At 37.0% G+C, this 25985-nt stretch overlaps 2 protein-coding genes across 2 annotated transcripts; both read right to left on the bottom strand.

The window, feature by feature from the left end:
- Window positions 1-2895: 2895 nt before the first annotated feature.
- LOC117121169 lies at window positions 2896-9585 on the bottom strand. The gene is made up of 5 exons (XM_033266276.1): window positions 9423-9585; window positions 6107-6231; window positions 5423-5651; window positions 4630-4803; window positions 2896-3987 (listed from the first exon to the last, which is right to left on the bottom strand). The coding sequence occupies exons 1-5, from the start codon at window positions 9469-9471 to the stop codon at window positions 3815-3817; spliced, it is 750 nt and encodes a 249-aa protein (XP_033122167.1). The 5' UTR covers window positions 9472-9585; the 3' UTR covers window positions 2896-3814.
- A 2033-nt stretch (window positions 9586-11618) lies between these two features.
- LOC117121199 lies at window positions 11619-23797 on the bottom strand. The gene is made up of 5 exons (XM_033266315.1): window positions 23604-23797; window positions 16972-17105; window positions 15996-16206; window positions 14122-14292; window positions 11619-12613 (listed from the first exon to the last, which is right to left on the bottom strand). Exons 1-5 carry the CDS (start codon window positions 23647-23649, stop codon window positions 12453-12455), a joined length of 723 nt encoding a protein of 240 aa, XP_033122206.1. The 5' UTR covers window positions 23650-23797; the 3' UTR covers window positions 11619-12452.
- Between the last annotated feature and the right edge of the window lie 2188 nt (window positions 23798-25985).

Below are 25985 nucleotides of genomic sequence, written 5' to 3'. Positions count from 1 at the left end.
ACGGGAATTTACGTATGTTGACGCAAATTTACCTACATTGACGCAGATTGTTATGGTTTGACGTAAAATGACGCGATACTACCTTCAAAAAAAGTTTCCCTATGCTGAAAATGGAAGAGCCAAGGCTACGTCACTGTTTTGCAAAGCCTGGCTGCTTTGCAAAGCGTGGCTGACTTACGTCTCGCTGCCGGTCTGCAGCAGGATCTCTATCGAAAATTTTGGTCCGCGGCAAAAATCGGTCCGGCGGACTGATTTTGGCCTCATAATTACTTGCCAAATGTACTGTAGTCCACATAAGCCAAAATCAGTCCGCTGAAATTTACTTTGCTGTGCTCAGCACACTTGGGCATCTTACGTCCGCAATAGATTTTGGCGGAAAGAACGATTCCTAAGCTTTTGCAGACGTGCATATGCTTATTATCTAGCCAATCACAATGATGTCCATGCTGAAGCCTGAATTTGCATACATCACCCTATATAACAGTTTAAAATCATATTTGAGGATACATACAAGAAAAAAAAAACCATATGAATGTGAACATTGTGGGAAGAAATTTACGAGAAATAATGAATTAAAATCACATTTGAAGGTACATACAGAAAAACCATATGAATGTGAACATTGTGGAAAGAATGAGAAATGGTGATTTAAACAGACATTTGGGGGTAGGCCTACATACAGGAGAACATGTCAGTGTGAACGTTGTGAAAAGAAATTTTAAAACAGTTTCAGTTTAAAAAACATTTGAAAAAAAAAATGCATCGAAGACAATTAAGTTTATTTTTCTACGGTGTGATTAATTGGGTTTCTATGATTGCAGAAAATCCCTAATAATCGTGAGAAACTTGTTGGAACTTAATTTTGACTATAGGTGATGTTATGTTGATGAATTTTTCTATATATAGAAACAGCCATCTAGTGGTACAATTTACTCAAATGTTCGTGCCTCATCCCCAACCATGGTGGGCTGAGATGGGTGTGGACTCATGGCTTTAAGTACTGTAGGTAAATACATAAAAAACAATGTTTTAAAGTTTTATTTTCTATGGCACATCACACATATTATTTAGATCTCTATGATTGCCGAAAGTTCTTGATTCTCGATTTATGCCACTAGCTTCTCGCCATGGATGATACCTGAGCAAATTACCACAAACATTTTGGATATAATAGATTTTAAAAACTTTAAAACTATTTTGACAAAATAACGAAAAGAGAGACATTTATTATTATTATGCAGAATTTACATTATAGGTGAAATTGGCCTTCCATAGAAAAAGTATTAGATATGATGTCACTAATACATAGAAAGCTATCTTCACAATGTTAAACTGATCTCCGCAGACCTTTAATTTAGATGAAACGAGTGTGCTAGGAGTATGATGGGTCGATGGTGTCCAAAATCCAAATACTCAGATGTCATGGTCCTTTGTATCGTGAACCTATACAATATTAAAAATAGGACCTCCACCAGTACAATCGGTAAACTTTAGTTTTCTGTAGTCCAGATTTGAATAATATTAAAATCGCCAATTAGTATAATGTAAATGAAGCGTACAACCGGACTAACACACCATGATTGCTTTCGTACGATACCAAATATATTAAAATTAAATCTTCCATGAGGGTACCGTCTCTTTCGGCCATGATGAGGGAAGTATATCTTTAACACTATCGGGCATCAGCTATCAAGAAGATACACTTTTGATCCCGAATTTGTCCTCTTAATAGAGGTTTTACTGTAATATATTTTCTTTATAAGTTTAAATATAGCATGTAATATTCATATTTATAACACATTCAATTTATATATATATATATATATATAATATATATATATATATACATATCCATCGTTATCTCTATTGTATATATATACATCCATCGTTATCTCTATTGTTAACATGTATATACTGTTTGCTGTAATATATATCTTTAGATACGGTGCTCGTACGCTGATGAAGGTAGCAGGTGCTACGGAAAATTTCGTCGTACCAATAAAATTCAACAATTCCAGGTCACTTGCAATGAAGGCCTAGTACCCCTGTCTCTTATACACATCTATATAAATGTCCGTAGGAAAAATATCACGCTCAAATTAAAAATACTTGTTTTGCGACCTATCGCTCCTCTTACTTAATCATGGAGCACCCCCACCCCCACACCACCTTCTCACCCATTCCAAGACTCTTAGAATTGGCACTGCTTTCTTAGACCAATATACCAGTCCACTAAAGATTGTGATCATTATGAAGGCTGAGTAATCATAACAGCAAGTACAGAATGTTAAGATATTAGTCATTTATTGTCATAAAAATATTTCTGAGTACACAGTATTTACAATTTATCTCTATTACAAATCAAAATTATGTCCTTACTTATTTATTCATTCATTTATAAATAAACACCATTTGACAAGGTTGGCTCATGCAGCACACATAAGTTGATAATTATGGTCCAAAGTCCTATCAATAGAAAAAAATAAAAATATGTATCTAGTATATTTTTTTGGGCACATAAACACAGAAGGTTGGTCTGAGACACCATTTCTGATGATGCGGAACTTTGGATTGCACTTCGAGGTGGGACGTAGAACGTAGTCGTAACGTTGAGAACGTTAAGGCTGTTTTCTACTAGGCGAATTTATTCGCGCGAATCGAAAGCGTCGGTTCGCTTTCTGAACTCTGATTGGCTGCGCATTTTTTTTCGCTTCGCAAACAGTATAAAAAGTTCGAACTAACCGTTTCGTTGAAGCGAAAACTCCGATAGAAATGTGAATGCACATGTACATTCGCGCGAATAAATTCGCCTAGTGGAAAACAAGCTTTAGGATCTGCGTTGGACGGTCACGCGTCGTCGGGCAAATCGAAAGCTTGCTCCCACCATGCAACAAGTCAGAATGTACAGTCCTGAAACCCCTGTTTTGTTTTGTAGGTGTAGGGGGAACCCTGGGGTTCAACTGAAAAAAGATTAATGTTTTTTTGGAAATCACCTCTACCTTAAATGTGTACAAAATGTCCTGCACGTCCCTTCAGAACTGGCGACGCTGGACGCTTTTAAATTTCTGGTAACTAGAACAAGAACAGCAATGAGGCGGACCCAAAAATTACACGGATTGGTTTTGCCGCAGAAAGGAGTAACACAAAACACGGATTATGCGTATTCGATTTCAATACACGGATTATCAGTAATTAAAGTGAGAGCAAACGACTACGGGTCATCCTTCAAATTTTCAATTCCGTAATAATTGAAGCATTTTCGATATTTATTTACGCATTACATTTGAATGATTACACTTGGATGAAAAGACAATCGACTGGCTAAGTATCATTATTATACCACTGGACTTTTAAGAACGAACAAACGAACAAAATATATATATATGTTTTGAAGCACCCAACTGTATAAAAGCTTTTAAAAACTGACATATTTCAAACCAATAGGCCTAAGCTATATAAAACAAACATGTTTCTCGTATTAGCTTCCTCATTATTGGTTATTTTAGGCTTGGGAAAGACTATGATATTTTTGCATAACCCGGACGAGTAACATGTTTATCTTAATCCTCTGTTAAAATATTATTGGTTATTCAATTATAATGTTTTAATATTATTATGTGTTATATTATCACAGTCACACCACCACCACCATCATCATCATCATAATCATCATCGTCGTCATCATCATCATTATCATCGTCGTCATCGTCGTCATCATCATCATTATCATCATAATCATCAATATCGTCATCACCATTATCATCGTCATAATCATTAATTATATTCATCTAACGTTATCAATTTAATTCAAACGCTAATTTCTCTGGTAGCTTATACTGTGACCTCTTTTTTTCCGCATATAGAAAACAGTACCAACGATAGCTGCAACTATCATCATGATGAGTAGTAAGGTGCAGACAACAGCTATTTTTGATGGCCCGGATTTAGTTGCTACATCCTCCTTGATATATGTCAAACATGGACCCCCTGCGAAAACAATTAAAAAAAAAAACACATTATTTTTCAATCTTTGTAACTCGCCGATTACAGAATGAAGTAATGGTTATAAACCAAGTTTCTTCATGATAAGGGTGTGGAGTTATTTTAGTCGTGAGAAAAATTCCGGCCATCACAGGAATCGAACCCAGGTCACTTGCAATGAAGGCCTAGTACCCTAACCAGCAAACTTCTGGGAGAGCGAGGACGCACACCGTCCTTCCAAAACAAAAAGCTTGCTCCCCCGTCGTTGCGTCGTCGTCGTCGTCATCATCATCATCATGATAAAATAATCCTCGTCAACTGCGTCATCATAGTATTATAAGTGTTGTTTGTTTAAAGTACCTTTTACTCATTACAAGTTTGTAAATGTATTTCATATGGCTTGCCGTATGACAATAAATGAAATCCGAATCATGTTCATCATCATCATCATAATTATCATCGTAATCATAATTAGCATCGTGTGCAATATTTTTATTACCATCTTCATTAATATTATTATAAAATTATTATAAAATGATTAATATTATTATTATTATTCATTAATATTGATATTATACAATTATTATTAATTATTGTAGGCCTACTCTAATATTGTAATACGGTGTATAAAAATATAGGAATCATTACTTGTTCCGTATCCATTATCTGGTACCCCGTGACTGAATGGTTGCATTTTTGCGTAGAACAGGGAGACAGTAAGACCATTAATACCCATCTTGTATTCAACCTTCTCACAGTCAATATAGCTACCAGTTGCGGCTATTGTATTAAAGCTAGATGTGGATTGGCGGTACCATTGCCCTGCAAGTCAACCAATTAACAATCATGTTAAAATAATGATCGACGACAGATAATGTCAAAGCCGCCCTGTAAATCAACCAATCAAACTTCATGTTGAATATAATGATCGATGACAGAGTGTAAGTTAACCAATCAAAATTCATGTTTAATATAATTATCGACAAGGAGGAGGACGGTGTCGATGGTAATGATGTTGCCAGGGGCGGATCCAGAGATTTCTTGACGGGGGGGAGGGGCAAAATAAGGTAAACAATCGAGCTCTTCTTTCTCCCACTGCTGGATCGCCACTGAATTCATGGGTGCTCTCCCTTCTTCCCCTTTTCCTCTCTTTAACTCACATTTTTTCCCTCTTTTTTATTTTTCGGCTTGACCGGGGGGGGGGGGATGCACGTGCCCTTATCCCCCTGGATCCGCGCCTGGTTGCAGTTGATAATGATGGTATGATGTCTGATGATGCTGATAATTGTCGATAATGTCGATGATGATAGCAATGATAATGATGAACAAAATGATGATATGTTGCTGATGGTAATGATAATGATATCAATGAGCAGAGAGGTAAATTGAGGAGAGTGGATTAGGAACTATGATGAGCGGCAATATTTCTATAAAGACGAACCTCCATGTTGAGCAGTTATCGGAAAGTGATCATCGATAACAAATTGCACGGTGGCGTTTTCAATTTTATATGTGTCTCCATAACTCTTGAAAGTAAGTGAGAATTCCCAGTGTTGCTTTACTTGGTTAGGATTGGGGAAAAACTTGAGGAGGAACGTCGCCACTTGTGAATTGCAGTGTGAACTCTCGGAATCTGCCTGGTAAGGTACGTCGATGTCAAGCTCGGCTGTCTGTTATTAGAAATACAATATACACAATAATTTCGGCAAAAGCTTTTAAATTAATACTATAGGTACGTCTGGGCACCATTATCATCATCATCACCGGGATCCAACTCTCCAAGAATTAAATTTAAAAAAAATAGAAAAGAAAGGAAGAAAAGAAAAAGAAAAATTTTCACCCAAAGCGCCCCCCAGAGGGTATTTTCTAGAATACCAAATTTTCGTGGGGGAATGGCCCCGGACACCTAGGGTATACTGTTATCTTGATCGGCCCCGCTTTCGGCCCTCCTTTTGGACATTTCTGGATCCGCCCCTGATTATCATTATTACCAATTATTATCAGTATCTTTATTATTATAATATCGATTATAATAATACATTATTAATGATAGATATGGTTAATAGTGGTACAGTTACATTTAAATAGGCCTACCTATTAAAACTAATATTCATAATATCCTCACCCTGCCGTCCATCAGTTTATATGGAATGGTTAACCGAGCCCCGAACGTCATTTTAATGCACTGTCCATAGCTCCACACTCCCTGTTGGGGTAAGGTAGGCGTAGATGCAACTCTTGTATAAGTAACTGAAAGAAAAGAAAAAGTACATAATGTAACAAACATTGCTGGATGGGACCACGCTCATAAAACCTTGTTGAAATAAATATAAACATTGCTCCACAACACATTATCCTACCGGTGATTATACTCTAAATAAAGCAGTAGTGGATTCTCCCATCTTTCAATCGGTCGCGGATCAAATTAATTTAAGGGTATGGCGCCGTTTTTAGAATGGAAACAGGGTAAGATTTAGGCCGCGTCCTCCCCTCCCCCCTCCACTTGGAAAGTTAAAATAAAAAGAAAAAAGAAAGAAAAAAAAAATGATGGCCTAAAACGCCTCAGAGGTTATTTTCGGGCGTCTAGAAAACAAATATTTGGGTGGCATGACCCGGATCCCCTTCGGGTAGTTTTGTCTCGATCGACTCCATTTTCACCCCTCCCCCTCTCGGACATCTCTAAAATAATATTAAACCGCGTCCATAAAATACCTTGAGCTGTGGGTAGCGTGAAGAGGTTCTGGCTTTTGATGTGATCGCTAATCGGAGGAATGATTCGGTAATACACGTACTGTACATTTAGACGTATTGACATTGACATTTATTCTGTAATTGGTAGCAAAATACAATTAATTTTAATATAATTAAATAGATTCACATATTTATTAAAAAGTAAATTGACAGGAAAGCTGAATTAATTTGGTAAATAGGCCTAATTAGCAGCCTATTACTATTCAGTGACGTACTTAATGACGATCAACTGTACTCACGTGGCCTCCGATGATTCAACTCAAAGCGGTATATTCACGTACATAATGTTTTATTATAATTTATAACTACTTCCGAGAGGATCCACAGTGATTGAATTTCCTAGTTATACCATCCTTTCCCCTTTCACAATAACAAATTTAAAGTCACTCAAAAATCGGTGGTGCATAGAGTCTTGGTATGGAGAGGGCTCAGCTAATGGTGTGGGGTGCGAAGGTGGAGTGGTGGCCATGTGATTAAGTGAGGGGTGCTCGGTCTCGAAAAATAGGCTTTGATATTAGATGATTTCCAACTAATTGGGAGTGAATGTTTAGCTTCGGAAATTTGCATTGGCTTGGGGGCGCCTGGGGAACACCCCATCCCCGCGCACCACATAGATACTCCACTGTCAAGAATACCCGTTGACCTACTGTGAATCTTAGGGGAGTGGAAGCTTGCCGCAGAGGTCTAACCATTATCAGGGGCGGATTTATGGGGGGCGGCCCGGCCCCGGCCCCTCCCCTTTTGGGAGGTAAAAAAAAGGAAAAAAGAAGGAAAAAAAAAAGAAAAATGAGAGAAAAAGAAAAAAATGATAGCCCAGATTGCCTTAAATGTTATGTTCGGGCGTCTAGAACACAAAAATTTAGCGGGGGCATGCCCCGGACCCCGTACGACAGTGCTGTCTCAATCGGCCCAAATTTTTTCCCCCTTCCGGCCCCCCTTTTGGACATTTCTGGATCCGCCCCTGATTATTCAGATGAGGCCAATATGGCCTCTGGATTACGGGACAAAATGAAAACTAGGTGGGTCAAGAAGATAGATTAACTACACCTTCCCCATCCAATTGACGGCGTTTGCCCTGGGAAGGCGAGTATTTTAACCCAATTGAGGTCTTCACTATTAGTCTATTCGGTGGACATCATTATATGAAGTATATACGGTAATCAACAATAGTGGTTCGCCGGCCATCTTTCCCGATTAGTGTACATCCTTAACCTTAATTAAATTAATTAAACAATCCTTCCTATCTGGTGATGAGAACAAGCGTTGACATCTAATTTTCAGCAAATCCACTCGTTCCCGTGACTATATGGGCAATTCTGGATTTGAAGGAACCGTAGCAGTTTCAATTAACTTTGTTATCACATTTTTAATCTGTTTTAACAGTTTAAATACGCATTATTATATTTGTACGTCAAACGAGTTATATATAAAAGCATCCCATTCAGAGTTAGACCTGGCATACTTAATAAGACGATTCTACTTTTCGAATACTAATTTAATGTATTAAAAGTATTCACACCTTGGTAAAGAAGTACACCTCCATCAAATAGATAAAGATGATAATAAATATTTGAGAGAAATCTACATGTCCCCATTGGGATTCGGACCCAAGACCTACCCAATACCTACCCAATGCCTCGATTTTCGCTTTATTCAAGACACTTCTATATGTAATATAAACTTTGATATGGAAAAACACCCCACATAGTGTCAAAAAACGCCCCCTCCCCCTTGGAAAGTTAAAAAAAAAGGGGAAAAAGAAAAAATTAATCGCCCAAAACGCCTCAGAGGTTATATTCGGTCGTCTATAGAAAACAAAAATGTAACACCCCTTAGAATAGTGTTGTCTCGATCAGCTCCACTTTCAGACCCCACCTTTTGGACATCTCTGGATCAAACCCTGCCATACTTACAGAGAGGGCCGTAGGGTCACATACCGAGAGTTCGCCCCTGTTCAGTGGCGTATCTTAATAGGGGAGTTGGGTTGACGACGGGAGAAACGAAGGTCAAGTAGGAGGGCTTGATAATTAAGTGAGGGGAATAGCTGGCAGAATAAGGTGAATATTAGGTGATTTAACCTATTGAGTTTTCTTTTCTTAATAAATTTCCAATTGGGAGCGTCTGAGGGTGGCGTGGGCCTGCCTCTGTCGGTACATTATCATTGATCAAGATAAGGAATCAGTTAATTAATTTTAAAAATTGCATTGTGTGGAACGATAGCTTACAACTATTGAAGACTACGTTGTCTGCGAAGAAATTCCTATATTTCTAAAGTTGAAGTTAATAGAGAACCCTCACATTAACGAAGATAGGGGCCTAGACCAGTGAACCCCGCATGGCATTTCAGATAGATTTAGAACATTTTAAAGCTAACAGAAATTTAATTTATGGCGGTATATATTTTGTGCAAAAATGCCTATCTTTTAAAATTTTATTTCAACTTTATACTTATCCACCTAAACTGGGCATGTTTAAAGCACTGGATGGATGCACAGAATTAAATCGAATAAACGTATTTCATACAGCAACCCGTTTAAGTCTTCAGGGACGGAACTCCAACATGTCTCTAAACCCTCATGTTTGCGCGCTGGCCACGTGATTAGAACCCTGCTTTAGATTTCTTATAAGTTTTGCTACTCTTAATTCCTTAAATGTGTAAATCAAAGGAATAAGAATGTCAATGAACTTACCTAAAAATAAAGGAAGTAGCAACATTACTGCTTCGATGTGTCCCGTCATGATAAGCGTCTGGTCTGGCAAAAAGTGCACCCTTCGAGGAAAGTTATTGCGTGTAAAACAGTTCGACTACATTATTGCATACTAGAACTGCATGGAGGATGTCGCAAAAACCACACTTAGTCATCCACTAATTTAGCCTCTCGGAAGAGGAAGGACGCCGAGAATAACTCAATAAACGACATGTCTCACTACAGGTCATGAAAACTTACGATAGTATGATGAGGGTCACACAGAGAAGGCGTTTGGCTCATTCATACCATGTGATTACAAGTTACACACCGACGTAGTGTGGCCTTATCTCCATAGACGGATTATAAACTTCCAAAGTTTGTTCTCGAAATTGAAATTGATAGCCAAAAAAAAAAAAAACAAAACAAAACAAAACAAAACAAACAAAGCTAAACAACAAACAAACAATCGTAGCAGTCACAGCTCATAATTCTTAAGATAGGCGTTTTGTATTTTAATAAACAAATGCATGACGATGTTTGCGTTTTATTGAGCACATAGGTACATTATTAAAGTTTGATAGTGGCATATGAAATGCTTCATAATGTTCGCTATCTACGTTCTTTAAAGCGGATCTTAATCCGGGAAAAGACCATAATAATGTTAAGTTCACTTTTGATGAGGGGATTATCGTCGGCAGCGGCAGCGACACGATTCGAAGGAGAACGCAACTTGACGAGGCACGCGCAATCGGATCGTTTTTAATGACAATATCCAATCTGTTTGCTTGTCTGCAATCTGGAGATGAACCGTCGAACGTTTCAGTGTAGGCATACATCCGGGGTTACAGTGAGCGGTTAAATGCGCTACACCTCAAACATTGCAGCATCTTAAGTGCTGTCTCTTATACACATCTAGATGTGTATAAGAGACAGATATATATGTGAGCGTTTCAGTCAGTTGTATGAAACATGGTCTAGATCTGCATGTATATTCCGAATCTCGCTAGCGACACCTTTTTTTCATACAACTGGAACAAAGGAACTTGCAATGATGAGCTATGCTTAATACGATTATTACAACGTGTAACTATTTGAGCACTGTTATTATTTATCCATTTGTTTCTATTGTGTTTACGGTGCCACGGTGCTATACAGTATTGCATTATTCCGCTTCCTGTTTCTGGGTTTTTCCCCATATATGCCGCGCCTTTAAATCAATTTCATTTTAATTAATAGCAGAGAGACGGAAGTTTGAAAGTAGTTAGCGTTGGCAATACATGTGCACCTAGAATTTGATTTTGTACATTTGAAATCGAAGACAAAAATTATATTTTGATTATATTTTTTGATCCTTATTATAATTTGCCTTTTTAGTTATAGCATATTTAATGCATATCGACATTATATTTTTTTTTTCTATGAACTGTTTTGATAAATAAGCCATAATCATAAATGTTCTTACCTCAGGCCCAACCATGGTGGGGCTGAGGTGTCATGGACTCTCAAACCGTAAAATTCCTTCCCTTGCCCCCTCTATATAAAATTCCTAAACCCGCCACTGACAGTGGGGGATTCAAGAAGCCCAACTGAATCTAGATCCCCCTCGATTTTTAAAAATAAAAACAAATAATAAAAAAAATTGGGAAAAAAGAAAATGATATTCACGTTGTATGAGACTGGAATTCCTGACCATTTTGAAGGTGCCATGGTCATAAATTTTCTTTGGAGATGGAGGAAATACCTCCTCAGCCCCACCATGGTTGAGGCTGAGGAGGTATTTCCTCCATCTGTGAAAGTCCCTTCCTGACCCCTCTTCAAATTTCTAGATCAGCCACTGAAAACCGTATATGCATCTTCAGAAATCGATTAACTAAGACCTAAAATTATCAAAAATGCCTGAGCTCCACTCCCTCGATCCCAGCAGGATTCCCTCCCCCTAAGCGGCCCCATCAAATTTTGGTGTAAGCTCTACAAATTCGCACCCACCCAATAAAAATCCTGCGTACGTGCCTGTTAACTGTGTAGGCTTAGGCCTAGATCTGATCTTACATAAGCCCTGACAGTCCTCAAAAGGCGGTCATATTGACAGTGTAGGCCTCTATTTAAAGATATTGTGAGACTGACAGGCTTGTATCATGCTTTCGATCAATATTGTATTTTTAAATAACTACTCCAACAAAAGAAAAAAATAGACTATTTTGATTATGATCATTTTTATATCACACTTTGTGCTACTGATCATTACGAGCCTAAAACAGTTAATAATTTGGTATAAAAAAATACATATATTCAAATAACAATATTTCACATTTTCACAAAAAGGAATAATATTTAATATCAATCCCCAAAATGAAGACAGTAAAAGAAGGAATGTGACTGAATTGATTAATCTTGGCGATCTGATAGATTGATGACTTAATAGTTATTTGTTTTATTTAACCATCTTTTATGGGTGTAGAAATAATATTTAAAAAAAAAAACAGAACTCTCAATATTTGTTTGGCTGCTATGCAACATGTGATCTCGTATACATATAATATAATGAGTACTTTGCATTTTGTTTAAAAACATACTGCCAAGAAAAAAAATACAAATGGACTTTCATAGCTTATTTAAGTACGAAGAAGTATCCTCAAACTAACAAGGATAAATCCCTGAGGAGAAAAAGAAGGCGAAAAGACCAGTGTCACTCCTCCGTTGTCTGGCAATTTGAGGGCCGACAGCTAGAGCATGATTTACTGGCCTCGAGTGACACTGACATTTGGGCTCTACTATTCTAAAAAATAAAAAAAAATGGAATCCGAATTATAAATACAGTAACAAATGTTTGTTGAACATTTCAGATAGATCACATTTATTTACAATGATCCATTTTATTATGTCTGCGTTTGTTTAATAAACATTGCTAGCCCCTATAACATTTCTATTCAGCCTAATTTGAAAAGGTGATTGATTTATTTAAACATATATAAAAGCATGTTGAAATAATTGTTGGATTACAGGCTGTGGCTTCAGGCTGAGTGATCCAGTCTACTGTGGTTGATAATCAAACTGTTGATTTCTGCGCTTGCGCCGTACAACACAGACAACTGTGACGACAATTGGCACAATAATGACAAGTGCCACAGCGATAATGATGAGAATCATGACAGCTTCACCCGATATTCCTCCACCAGTCGAACACACTTCCACTGTGAAGCAGATAATAAAGAGAGAAAACAAAAGTAATATTTTAGATTCTTGAGAAAAAATTTTCTTAAAGCCAAACTCCAGAGGAAATTTTGATTTTGACAAAAACTCGTAAGTGGTTAATGAGATACAAATTTTTGAATATTTAAAAATTAAAAACTTAGGGAAAAAAGGGGCGTAACCACCCTTTTTCACATTTTCCCCGAAGTTTTTAAAATATTCAAAAGTCTGTATCTCATTAACCGCTTCCAAGTTTTCCGTCAAATATGCATTTTGTGTCTTAAAAAAATATTTTAAAAAAGGTTTTTCCTCCGGGGCCTGGTTTTAAAGTTACTAATAAGTCTAGTTCACACTGCTGATTAATAGAGTCACGGGGCAATATACATATCTGTGATACCTTATTTAATATTTACATTATTTCGTTCCTATTGTATAAATATTTTAAATATTATAACAATAATATTTGTTCAAATTTCGTTTTGTAGTACAGTACAAGTGCACTTTTTATGTAAATAATAATCTTCTATTGTTTAAAGAATCTATGAGGAAGTTCATATATCATTTCTATTCTCACAATATTATATATTTATATATATATATACAGTATATATATAAACCTGATGAAGCCTATATAGATTGCTGTCGAAAGTTTGTGTATTAAATAATTGAAGACAATTAGTCTCGAATGTGCTACCGTAACCAGTGTTTTAATTTCATTATTCTTTCAAAGAATTTTGAGAAGCGAAATCCCTTGTTTGTTCATAAAGTGGAAAGAGCTTTTGAATTTTGATACCCAGCTCTTTCTCCTATTGAAAGTTTGGAGGGATATAGTCTAATTATTTCAATATTTTACAGCAAACATGTTTTTGTTTTCCTCCTAAACGACAAAGTAAAATATTTAGCATTAGTACTCAAATTTTACATAACATCTCAGTTTGCCGCCCATAGAAAAGGTTTTAGGGTAATACTTAATTGTCAAACCTCAATGATAAAATGGGTTCTTGTGCTACTCAAGTGGTATGAAATCATACAAACATAATATTAAACCGATTTTAAAGATTTAATGTGCCTGAAACCTTTGCAATAAAATTAACACGGCATGTATTTGAGATGCCAGTTACCAATTCCAATATTCAATGCTTCTCAAAATACGATTCATTCAAATATGCATGTGGTTCTATCACGATGGATCCTTCAAACTCAAGTATAGGCCATGGTTTCTTTAATCTTTCAAAAAACCATAGTCCAGATATCGACTTGGCACACGCAGCGGACGACCATATCCAAAAGTTAAATTGGACGAAAGAATGTGTAGACCATTATGAGGAGTTCAGGTGAGGGGTTTGAGGGATGATTCACTTTCTTTTGCTGGGCATTTGCATCGTAATGAAACTTCTTATATCGTAATTAAAATATTTTCGCATTGAGTTTGTACTTATTTTGTCTACGCAGCTTTCTTAAAAAGTAGATTATACTCTCAACAGTTGCTATGCTTTCTAAAAAAACTTACTTTTACCGTAACCTTTATCTGGAACATCTTGCACATAAGGTTGGAATTTGACATCACTCATGTCAAGAGTTATTCCAAAGATGTCAAAAGATGTTTTGTTGCAACCATAGTAATTGCCAACGTGCGTGGTTGGTAGGTCGCTGTCACTTATAGATGAAGAGGAAAACCCACCTATAAAAAGAATTTTGAGCAAACATAAGAAAAATAGTAGGCCCAACCACATTATATTGGGTTCCCTTGGAAGCGAGCAAAGCGAACGTTAAGTTTCCGAGCGAAGCGAACCAACAGACGCTGCGGGCCAGGGACCACGTAGATATAGTCCAAAGTAGGCCTATGTACTCTATGTAGGTGTAAATAAGTACAAAGAATATTTAGTGAGAAACGTACAAAAACATAATAAGGATATCACAAGCCAAATCAAAAGACACCACGCTTGTGTCACGCGCGACATTGATCAAGTGTGGTTCTCTCAAGACAAACTGCAACTGCAAAAAAAAAAACAAAAAACAACCCTGCAGCGATCGTTTACATGAGCCTTGAGATAATGCGGTTTTTGTATGATGATGCCAGGCCAGTGTATTTCTATGTTTAAAACTGCAAGTACCCCATTGAATGAAACTATGGTATTATAGTTTATATTATATCTTTTTAACTGTCGGAGCTGGGCCCTGGCGCTGCGCTCCGCCCCGTCAGCGCCCGAGTGTGACGCCACTGTATCTGGACCATGAAGGGGGCATTGCGTCCTCCTGGCCCCCTCGCCGAAGTTTACTACTAGTAGATCCAATCATTCGAACTTACTATAATATGTCAATTAAGTTGGGCAAACATGCTCTGACGGTCGTCGGCCGACACAATCCCATAAAGACAAGCGACAAGGCAAGCGCAACGGATCGATTTTAATGACGATGTGCTCAGACCGCCACCGGCAAACAGCAGACGGCGTCGCATCGTCAAGCGCTCACTCAAAGCGAAGATGGTGCCACAATGTGTGCCCGGCGTTTCACAATTTATATATGATTTTTACCAATTTTACCTGACTTGGCATAGTTGTTAAGTTTGTGGATGTTTAAAATGTAATAGTATGTTGTAAATTCAAACAGCATTCAATAAGGCTACGCATTCAAGAGAATCTTATAATCCAACTAATGGCACAAGCGTTTATGATGAGTTAAAGGTGAAAGCGTGTTGCCTTAAATGACTTTAGAGCTCCCTTCGTGACGATGTGGGAGAAAGGCTCACCGATTAATCTCAAATAAGATACCTGTAGTATAATACATACTCCATGTATCGAAATGCACGCCATCGTGTAGGGATTCAATATTTCGACATTAATGATGTCATCATCAGGAATTTAAGGTTTTTACCAATTTTACTAGACTTGGATTAGTTGCTTCAATTTCGGGATTCAATATTCCGACTGTTTGAATTTACAACTTACTGTTACATTTTCAACATCCACAAACTTTACAACTCATAGTTATCAACCTGAGAGATATAAAACGCGTGACTACACCAGTTTAGTGTAGGGGTGCAAGGGCCCCGGGTTTCTAGCTGTCTCTTATACACATCTAGATGTGTATAAGAGACAGATATTTATGGAGATTTCAGGGGAGCAGATGGTGTAATAAAATAAAATAAGAAAAATTATTTTCTTTCTGAAATTTCCATTCTAATAAAGAAAGTGGACCACACTAAGTCATAAGTACTCCCCCTGTGAACCTTACAGGGAGTTGACGAATGCTCGGACCCCTTTTCGACAAATTTCTGGCGCCACCGCTGCACACAGAGCGTGGACGAATTCATCTGCGCCAGGCGGCTTGAAATTGCAAATACAATCAATTCCTAGATCCTCAATCTAGAGTTGGATAACTTACCGCCAGCAGCACCTGGGAAGTGCACATTATCATAAGTGTATCCGACACCTATCGTATCTAATTTATACTTCGAACCAGATTTCTTGTAATCAAACCATAGTGACCAACCATTCGAGAAAAACTTCAACTTAAATGATACCGAGGGTCCGTCACACTTGGAGTAGTGAGAGGGATCAGCAGTAGTGGGGACGTCAACGATGGCATTAGTATTCTGGGTAAAGAAAGAAACATTGTGCTACTGTACTTGTAGGTTTGAGACAATCATGTGGTAAATAAATTGGGCTACGTCACAAGAATAATGAGTTATGCGTACGTATGGGTGTATGTATGTTTGCGGTTGTGGGTGGGTTTTGCATGTAGATACTTGGACAGTGGCGAATATTTTTGAAAAGTATCATGGGCGAAACTAGGGGCGGAGCATGTTGAATGGGAATGACTACACCATAAATTGGTAATGTCTGAAGTAATTACTTTGCCATTCACTTCCATTAATCTACTGTTATTGTTTCACGTACAAAAGGGGGTGCTGAGGTTCCGTGTGCACCACCGGACAGGTCTAGACCCCCCCCCCCTTCCCGCCGGACAGAGCTCGTCGGGCTGTCAGACCATAAAACCTATAAAATAGGCCCACACCAAGCCAACACATGTCTGTCACAGTCTGAGAGGGCCAATTTCGGCCATCTAGAGGTTGATATTCTTTTTAAAAAAATCTCATTTTGGAGGGGGAACCCCTTTCCAACTCTTTCCCCCAGGTCGAGCCTACGAGCTCAAGTCCTATACCATAGAATCTCTCCATATAAACCCCACTGGAGATTTATTCCGGGAGCTGATCAAGGGTTTATGGTGGGCCCATGGTTATGACCCCACCCTACTTGGTCCCCCTCTCATGTCGGCATTTTCTGGAACCAGGCCCGGACTGGCCGTATGTTGTCCTTTATGCTGATGAATTAAGTACAGCAGTACAGTACTGATATACCTCTCCACTATTTGTGACGTATGGAATGGTAATGGTAGCTGCCATCTGCATCTTCATACAAGGATTGCCATTAGTGTCACTGACGGTCCACTCCCCAACCGGCGCTTTACCCTCAACAATCACCAGTAAAATACCTATATAACGAAAATCGCAGAAGTTTGATAGTACAGTAATATTTTATGTGAAATGGGATTAAGTAAACTTAAGCCTACTCTATGGCCGCATTCATTGCACTGACCTTTACTCTTTAGGCCTAGTGGATAATATTTACATTTCCACACAATCGGTAATGCTCGCATGCTTGCTACGCCGTTCTGAATCACCTAAGCAACTGAGTGAAATTGACTGTGGTCAAAATGGACTATGGTTCAGTGTTCGGCTAATTAATAAGTCATAAAATAATAGGCCTAGTCTTAGTTATTCTAAATTATTATACGTTTCTTTATAAATCAATTACGGTAGGCCTACATAAAATAACAACACGAATCTTTTATGAGGACTCATGTCATAAAACGAATTTGTTAGCATGAGCGATTATAGCAAAATCACAGATATTGCAAGGAAATATTGTCATTCGAGATATATATCTCATTTTCCAATGTCTTAAAAGAATCGTGGTGGTAATAGTGAAATGGTTCTCTTTGAGAAATTGCCTTACGCAAGCTACAATTTGAAAGTATTTTTTTAAACTGAAAGAATTCTAATATTGATCTTAACCATTTTAAACATCAATTTAAATTTAAATAAGGTAATTCTTTCGCATCAACAGAACATTTTCATGACAATTGGCGAATCCGGGAATTAAATAGGACCAGAGCAGGGGCGTATCATGAATTTTTGAAACGAGGGTGCACCAATTTCACACTAGGACAAGATTTAATATAATAATTATTATACACAGGGGCGGAACTTGGTTGAAAGGGGGGGGGGGTAGGGGTCAAATTTCCAAACCCAAAAAAGAAAGTCGGGGGAGGGGTAGGGGTCCGTTAAAATGTTGATTCCTAGAGGCGGGATATGAGCTTTCCCGACTTCTGAAGTGTCTTTTAATGACTTTTAAGTTCTTTAAAATTCAAGGTTTTATGCCCTCTGAAAAACGGTCAGGTAAATTGTTCTCATTTAGTAAATAGGACTATTATGTGTGTACCGGTATAGGTATACATACAGAAAATAAAAATGGGTATAGTTGCATACGTATTCTTTTTTCCATGAATCGATGAGACCCCTAGAAAAGGGAGCCCGGAGTACTCCCCCAGGAAAATTTTGATTCCTAATGGTGGTGAGCTTGTCCTGTTTACGCATCTTTGTACCAAGCTACGATGCAAAAGAATGCTTTTGAAAGCAATTGAAATTTTCTTTGATATAAATTTCAACCGTGTTGTTCACTTTATATTAGTGACCTCAGGTCAACAGTATTGTGTCAAAGTTTATGAATGCATTTCAGATGTGCTTCATTGCATACATGACGTTTAGTGTTTTCTTTTTGTCAGTACAGTAGTACCCATAATTTGCTGGTTTGGCTGAATAATTATGTTCGGTCAGTATTCTACAGGTTCACAACAAGCAAAATGCGTTGAGACTGGTTCCATTTCTCAAAAATCGTGCTCTATAACACATTCAATTGACATTTTTTGGGTAGAAGCTGGGATCCACTTGATTTAGGGTATTTTGACCATGCTGATATTACGAATCTGGTGGATCCCAAGCGAAATTCTTTCATCTAAGGGTCAAAATGGCTGATCTTATGCAAAATTATCCATTTTTGGGACATAAGGATTCTTCTTGCAACATTTTCGTTTAAGAGCGAGAATTAGCGTAGCAAATTAGTGTTTCACGCTGTATTTCGCACCGACATCAGCTGTTTTTGGGTCAAAGTTTCATCTTTCCACAGTTGTCTCAGCAAATACTAGTCGGGTTTTTGTGTTCCCTTCGGTATTTGAAAGGCAATTCTTTTCTGATTGCCTTACTATTTGTTTCAACGGTTTTGCTTGAAAAAAGTCATCGTCATCTTTCACTTTCCGATTGGTGCTAATGCTATGCTGACCGCCCACCTCGTAGAGGCTTTTACCTCTTTTTTAGTGACTTGGTTGGTTTTAAATTGCCATTTCGGCTGTTCACCAATCAAATATCTTGTTGTTCCCCCGGTAAAAAGGAAAACTGAATATTCATAAATTCCTCTAATATAAAATATATTCCCATTGGATGAAAAAAAATCACCGTCAAAACACTAATCAATATGAATGAACAATCCTGTCTAGGCATTATGCCCGCGAAAATGGCGAAGCTTTGGTTTATAGCCTTCCGCCATTGTTAATATGAATGTGCGTTGTACTGTTGTTTTATCTTTTGCCTTAAATTGGCCAATTCCCTTTAGGTACTTCATTTTCACCTTCTACATACTCATTAAGTAATATGGTGTCAACATTTACTGAGTGTTATTGTTTGATTTAATGTGAATTTAAAGGCACAAAAAGATCTAAAACATACGGTTGTAGGTTTCTCTGCCTGCTGGTAAGAAGCAGGGACGCACCATTATTGAGCTGAGGTCTGGGATAGCCGGATTCATGCTGGCTAGGAAAAGTGCGTCGTAAAATAATGAGCATTATAGCCTAAATTGTAAAATTGTTAAACTAGTACAGTAATACTGTTAACAATAATATTTAAGACTCAAACAAAGCATAAAACCAAAGGTAGGCTTATAAGCAGGCGCGTAACAGGGGTCTTGGGTCGGGGGGGGGGGGTGGGGCAAAGGTAATAAGTTTGCCGGTTAGTAATTTACCCACCATATAGAAAACAATACGACATAGGGCTTATCTTATTTATAATATAGGCCACACACGTGTGTTTGAAACTAAATATAAGCATTTTCATCATGGTTTTATTTATTACAAACATATTCACCATCACCATCAATACACATTAAGGCCCTTCTTTTAGGTAAAACGATCTATCTTAAATGTTCTTTCTATTGGAGTTGAGCCTATTATGTGTTTAAATAACTTAGAAGGCATAGGAGGGCAAGCACAAGCATTAACCTTAACAAATGCGCGCAAAGCGCGCAAACAATTTTTGTGTTTTTAATTCTAATTTCGTCGGAATTGATCAAAACCCCTAAAATGTGCAATTTTTAGAGGAAATTGGCCTACCTCAACAAGAAATGCGCTTATGTTATATATGGCCACACTCGTTTTTTTGAAACTGACTGTAAGCATTTTCATTATGGCTTTATTTATTACAAACATATTCTTTCACCATCATTACACATTGAGGCCCTTCTTTTAGGTAAAACGATCTATCTTAATTTTCTTTCCTGAGTTTGGGACTATTATGTGTTTAAATAACTTAGAAGGCAAAGAAGGGCAAGCACAAGCTTTACCCTTAAAAAATGCGCGCGAAGCGCGTGAAAGATTTGTGTTTTTAATTCTAATTTCGTCGAAATTGAGCAAAACTCCCTAAAATGTGCAATTTTTTGAGGAAATTGGCCTACCCCAACAAAAAACCAAAATTGAGAGTTTCAGGCACTTTCCGGGGTGATAAGGACATCTTCAATGGGGAAAGATTTTCCATAGATGGATATTTTCCCCTTGTCCAGCGGTGGTTACACCAATGCGGAGAATATCTGGCGGCTTAGATCAAATGCGATATGGACACTTTTTGAAGTGGAGAAGGGGTTGCCGGGTATTGTGATATCTGTTCATTATATCTTCCTTTTTATTTTTGTCTATATTTTTCTCTTCTCTTTTTCTTTTCCTTTTTCTTTCCTTTTCTTTCCCATTCTTTCTCTTTTCCCTCCCTCTCCCCTCTTTCTTTTCTCTTCTTACCCAGCCCGGTACTACGGCTTGGTCAGCCCGGTAAAATTCGTCGGGGGGGGGGGGCAGCCTGTTACGCCACTGAATTACCCTCATAAAATGAGCGAGTCTAAATGGTAATCAAGGCTTCTGGAGGTCACTTCGCTGCAGTGAATATGAGCCGATTAAATTTAAGTGTTTCGGTGCAAAAATGTGGCCTAAGAATTCATATGAAGAAAAAAATCTGTATTTCGGTTACTATTAGTCATATTGGCCCGTATTCTCAAAAGTTGACTAAGTTAGTCCAGTACTAACTGCACTCCTGGACTAGTTAGTCCGACTAGAGTTAGTCCTGGTTTCGTATTCTCCAAACCTAAGTAAGTAGCCCAGAGCTAGACCCTGGACTAATATGTAAATTATGGAATATGTGAGGTCAAAAGAATATTCTCCACGGCAACGCCTAATAAATAATACTGCTCATGCTCAGTTCGTCTGTTTGAACTGTTTCTCAGGCAAATAGGTGATATACACAGCCAAATTATGTTTTTATCTCATTTATAGTGTTTTGATTGTAATATCAGAATTGTGTCCAACACACTTGCATAGTAAAATTGTTTTGGGGTGAATAATTAATTCTGACAACTTTAAAATGGTTTTGAAAATTCAATATATTTTGCTAAAGTTAAAAGGTACATGGTACTCCAACAGCTGAATCCTGGCCGATGACATGTGTAGCCTAGAATTCATTCAGCTTATATGCTTACATTTTTCAGAGTACAATAATTATATGAGTATTGAATAAGGAAAACCATTAAAAACAGGAATGAAATGGGAAGTGGATCATAATATATATTCAAATTTCATTATGTAATTATTTTTTCAGTACTATCTATAGTAATTGTAAAACCATTGATTTAAAAACAATGAAGCAGTATGTATATTCAGCTAAAATATAATGTTACATTTATCATACAGTAAATTTATGATTGTTCAATTGGCTCTTGTCCTTTCTTCTATTTTAAGAAAACATATGGCCGTCATTGATCAGTTGACATACCATTGCCAGGTATGACCATGGGAGAGATCTTACTTTAAAGAAGTGCTCCTCAATTATTCATATATTCATTTTATTTTATTTCACATTTATTTGTGTGTATGTTTGTTTATATTACTTACTTACTTATTCATTTATTATACATAATATTAATCGAAAATAGATTTGCAAAACAGAATAAATGTTAGTCGTTGACTACAATAATCGTCTAACATTGAAAAAGGAACGCAGGCGCGTTCGAAATATTTGTTTAATAACATTTTATGTTTAAGAGTCAACGACTAACATCGATTTATTCTGTGTTGTAAATCTATTTTCAAATATCTATGTGGAACTTTCGTGGCACCATACTTTACGCCGTATCATCTATCTTATATATATATATATATATATATAAAAACATATATTGCCTTGGTTTGGCTCTGTAATCATTAGTGGTAGTGGGACTGGTTTGGGCCCTTCCTAAGCTGGTCAAACGTTTCTTTTGGGTCTATACCCCAGCTGCACTGATGAGTCCTGGAAGGCCGAATCGGATCCGTCTCCAGAACCTGTCTCTTATACACATCTAGATGTGTATAAGAGACAGATATATATATATATATATATAATTCAACTCTCCTGTACAAATATTAGGAGACTTACCGAGTTTTCAGGATTTTTTCAAAATTATACCAAAACCGACATTTTTAAAGTTAATCTAATTATATATTTATGCATTACTTATTAGTTAGAATCTATTTTTAAATATTTATTATCTGTCATTATTGTCATTTTAGTTATTTGTCACCATTGAATAAGTGGAAACGTTCGATGGCTCTGAAAACAAGAAAATTATTTAAAAACTTTTTTTTTTGGCCAAAAACGTGTGTTCTTGGTATATTTTTTTCCCTGGTATTTTTTTAGGAAAATATCCTGTTATAGCGAATAGAAATATGAGTCTTCCGAACAGTTTGATACCAAAATAAACTCTGTATGACTTATAGTAACCGAAATACAGATTTTTTTTCTCAAAAATGAATAATTTTGCATAAAATCGGCCATTTTGACCCTTGGGTCTTTCACTTGGGATCCACCAGATTCGTAATCTGCATGGTCAAAATACCCAAAATCAACTGGATGCCAGCCTTACCTAAAAATGCCTATTGCATCATCATTTTTGGGATATGGAACCTGTCTATATGGCTCAGGGCTGAACCTGGATTGTCATGGTAGGAGGGGGAAAGGGGTGGGGGATGGTGCGTAGATATGCACAAATTGACCAAATTTGTTACATTATGTAGGCCTATATAGGGGGAAGTTGGATTGCAAATTTGGTATACGGTTCTAAGGTCTTTATAATCAGTCAACCGTCGTTCTTGGAGTTGTAAATAGTTATAATAGTTATAGAAACATTTGTTTCTGGTATGGTATACTATTATCTCACCACCAAGTCTCATTTTCATTTTGAAGATAATTGTGTGACTTTGACCCTAATTTACCGACAGACTCTATACCACCCCAACATTTACATTTGAAAGTTTCAATTTCCGTACCTATACATACTGAATAATCATTATTATTTTCATTATTGTAGTATTAATTATACGACATTTCCGAAATGAACTGATTTGCCCTTTCGACGTTCCATATACTCGAAAATAAAATAACGGTCAAGTAGTAACTGTACTGTATACATGGCGCTAGTGAAATTGTATACAGTAGTAGCTTTGATTTTGGATGTAGTGTGCAAAAGTGCACTAGCGCCGTAGACATACTGTATTGATATGTTATATAGTGGAATAGAGGGTACTCACCAAGAAAGACAAACAATCTATGAAGCTTCCTGATACTGACCTCCATGACGAGAACTGTAAAACAAATAATGGTATTTGTAAAGAAAAAAAAGTAGAAATTATCTAAATATCACATTGAATTGCGAAAGAACCTTGCGTAGCTTACTGCTGACTACTCCAATCCTATCCAATCCGCCGTCAATAATGTAAATAATCCTGAGTTGATCTTTTCGAGAGATAACAGAAGGAACCCGTATGCGTGTATTGGTTTAGGTTGTTCACGTGAGCTCCTTTGGAGGTCACTAAGCCACATCTCTGCCATACCGTTTTTCACCATTCAGTTCCCCAGAACAAACGCAGTGTAGTCCTGTACACAAAATAAGGATCCATTCGCAATGGATGACGTTCAGTGTTCAGAAAATACGGATATAAATTAAAATTCCATATTAATTGACTTGAATGGAACGAATAAATTTCTCTTACCTTATCTAATTCTAATAAACCGGGAAAAGAGACAGGAAGGGAAGATTTTAATTTTTATCAATTTGAACATTTTTGTTTTGTTTTGTTTTTGGATTCGTTATTTAAACTTGTATTTGTGTAGTGTTTTGAATTTATCGTATTGATTTTTGAGAATTTGTTATTCTTCAATTTTGTTCACGAAACTGCAAATAAAGCAAAATATTTGAATCTGAAGGGGAAAAAATAAATATAGGCCTATCATATATCTCATCTTACTCACACTGTCACACTTTTTGAATTCTATTCCCTTTGTTTCTTTCATTATTAAATCCGACCCGTTCCTGCTTCGAAGGCCACTCTCGCGAACCATTACCGACTGATGGTATAACGTTAGCGCATACTGTAACTCAATGTATAAAAGATCAGCTGCAAGCTATGCATTATTTTCATTGATCATTTACATTTCTTTTCAACATTAAATCAATCAATCAATCAATAAGGCCCCATAAAAAATATATTAGTTCATCGCCCCCTCCCTCACTCTTGGCGAAATTCTGATTTTTGTTTTCAATCAACATTGTTTTTATTTCAAAACGGTCGTTTTTGAATCTGTTTTCACTTGTAAAGCTCAGGATTTCTTGCAAATGTGTTTACTGATACAACAAAAAACATATTTATTTTAAAATAGGGCCTATTAAGTTAATTCCATTCTTATGACTTTATATACGTGTCCCTAACCAATGATTTACTTGTGAACATGAGTTAAAAAAAAAAAAAAAGAAAGAAAGAAACCTCCCTCCCTCATTTTTATTCTTTGATAGGATGATAAACTATAAATAATAAGTTTTTTTTTGGCCTAAATGGTGCATATCGTATAATTTAATCGGAAATAAAGCAGAACCTAAATAATAGCCAACGAAAGAAGAGGACTAAAACCTCAAAAAATTGGACACGACACCGTTGCCCATCAACCGCCATTATAATTTGGGGATTTAACGGCGAAATAAGGAACGGATGTGTACGGTAATTTTTAACTATCTGAAAAGTGTAATACTTTTGCTCAGATTTCGAGTTTGAGCGCCTTGGAGGTGGGGTGGGGGATGAGAGGTGGGCTGAGGAAGGAAGTTCACCCCTCCCTTGGGAGAGAGAGTGCACTGGGCTTAAGACACGCTTCGTTAAATAAGTAAGTTTAAAGCTTTGTTATACCATAGAGAAAATAGAACAGTTCTATTTTCTCTATGGTTATACAACATATCAAAATCGTTTCCTCCGAAGCCTCCATAATATCACTAAAATCTATCGCGTCGCGCGCCAATCATGATACAGTACGGTACTCCTCAAAGAAGTTCTTGAAAAAATTTCCGAATCGTTCTCATGAAACGACAGTTACTGACCATCATAGAATATTCAAAACAATGTAAATATATTCCAACTGAAAGAAGTCGTCAAGCGTTAGTGTCATGTTTCTTTTTTGTTTATTTGTTCTGTCATCAGTCATCTGCGTGTACTTGTTACCAAATATTTTAAGGATAGTTAATTGGATTGGTCCCCTAATTTTGGGCGGCAATGTGATTTCATAAGTCAAAAAGAAGCCTGGAAATTTTTTGAAACGAACTGCATAAATGACCCAGGTTTTAAAGAGGGCCCTGTACAGCCAGAATACATCTTCTTATAGCAAAATACCGGTATCTCAGTGGGTGTACGGTAAGAATGGCCCCGGAAAAAATGGCCCCGGCAAAAATGGCCCCGGAAATAATGGCCCCGGTAAAAATGGCCCCATATGACAGGTAGGTAAAAATGGCTCCAATAATCAAATTCTGAATTAAAACTGATTTTCTTGAGTCATTATATGCATTTTTTTTATCTTAACTAATTTAGTTTTTAAAAGGAATCGCCCCAATAATCAAATTCTGTAACACACAATTGATCCACATGCTTTAA

Source organism: Anneissia japonica, unplaced genomic scaffold (assembly GCF_011630105.1).
Source record: "Anneissia japonica isolate Jap-2015-1 unplaced genomic scaffold, ASM1163010v1 scaffold993_len1110182_cov180, whole genome shotgun sequence".
Taxonomy (NCBI): domain Eukaryota; kingdom Metazoa; phylum Echinodermata; class Crinoidea; order Comatulida; family Comatulidae; genus Anneissia; species Anneissia japonica.
The sequence above is the reverse complement of the archived record's forward strand: the minus strand, read 5'-3'. Positions and strand labels throughout refer to the sequence as shown.

Excerpts from the sequence above, each read along its gene's own strand:
- LOC117121199 (XM_033266315.1), bottom strand. The coding sequence starts at position 23,649 with ATGGAGGTCAGTATCAGGAAGCTTCATAGATTGTTTGTCTTTCTTG. Across the intron at positions 14,293-15,995 it reads CTTCCCAGGTGCTGCTGGCG|GTGGGTTTTCCTCTTCATCT; the intron begins GTAAGTTATCCA and ends TTCTTTTTATAG. Across the intron at positions 12,614-14,121 it reads AGATAAAGGTTACGGTAAAA|TGGAAGTGTGTTCGACTGGT; the intron begins GTAAGTTTTTTT and ends TCTGCTTCACAG.
- LOC117121169 (XM_033266276.1), bottom strand. The coding sequence starts at position 9,471 with ATGACGGGACACATCGAAGCAGTAATGTTGCTACTTCCTTTATTTTTA. Across the intron at positions 6,232-9,422 it reads GCTACTTCCTTTATTTTTAG|TTACTTATACAAGAGTTGCA; the intron begins GTAAGTTCATTG and ends CTTTTCTTTCAG. Across the intron at positions 5,652-6,106 it reads ATAAACTGATGGACGGCAGG|ACAGCCGAGCTTGACATCGA; the intron begins GTGAGGATATTA and ends TTCTAATAACAG.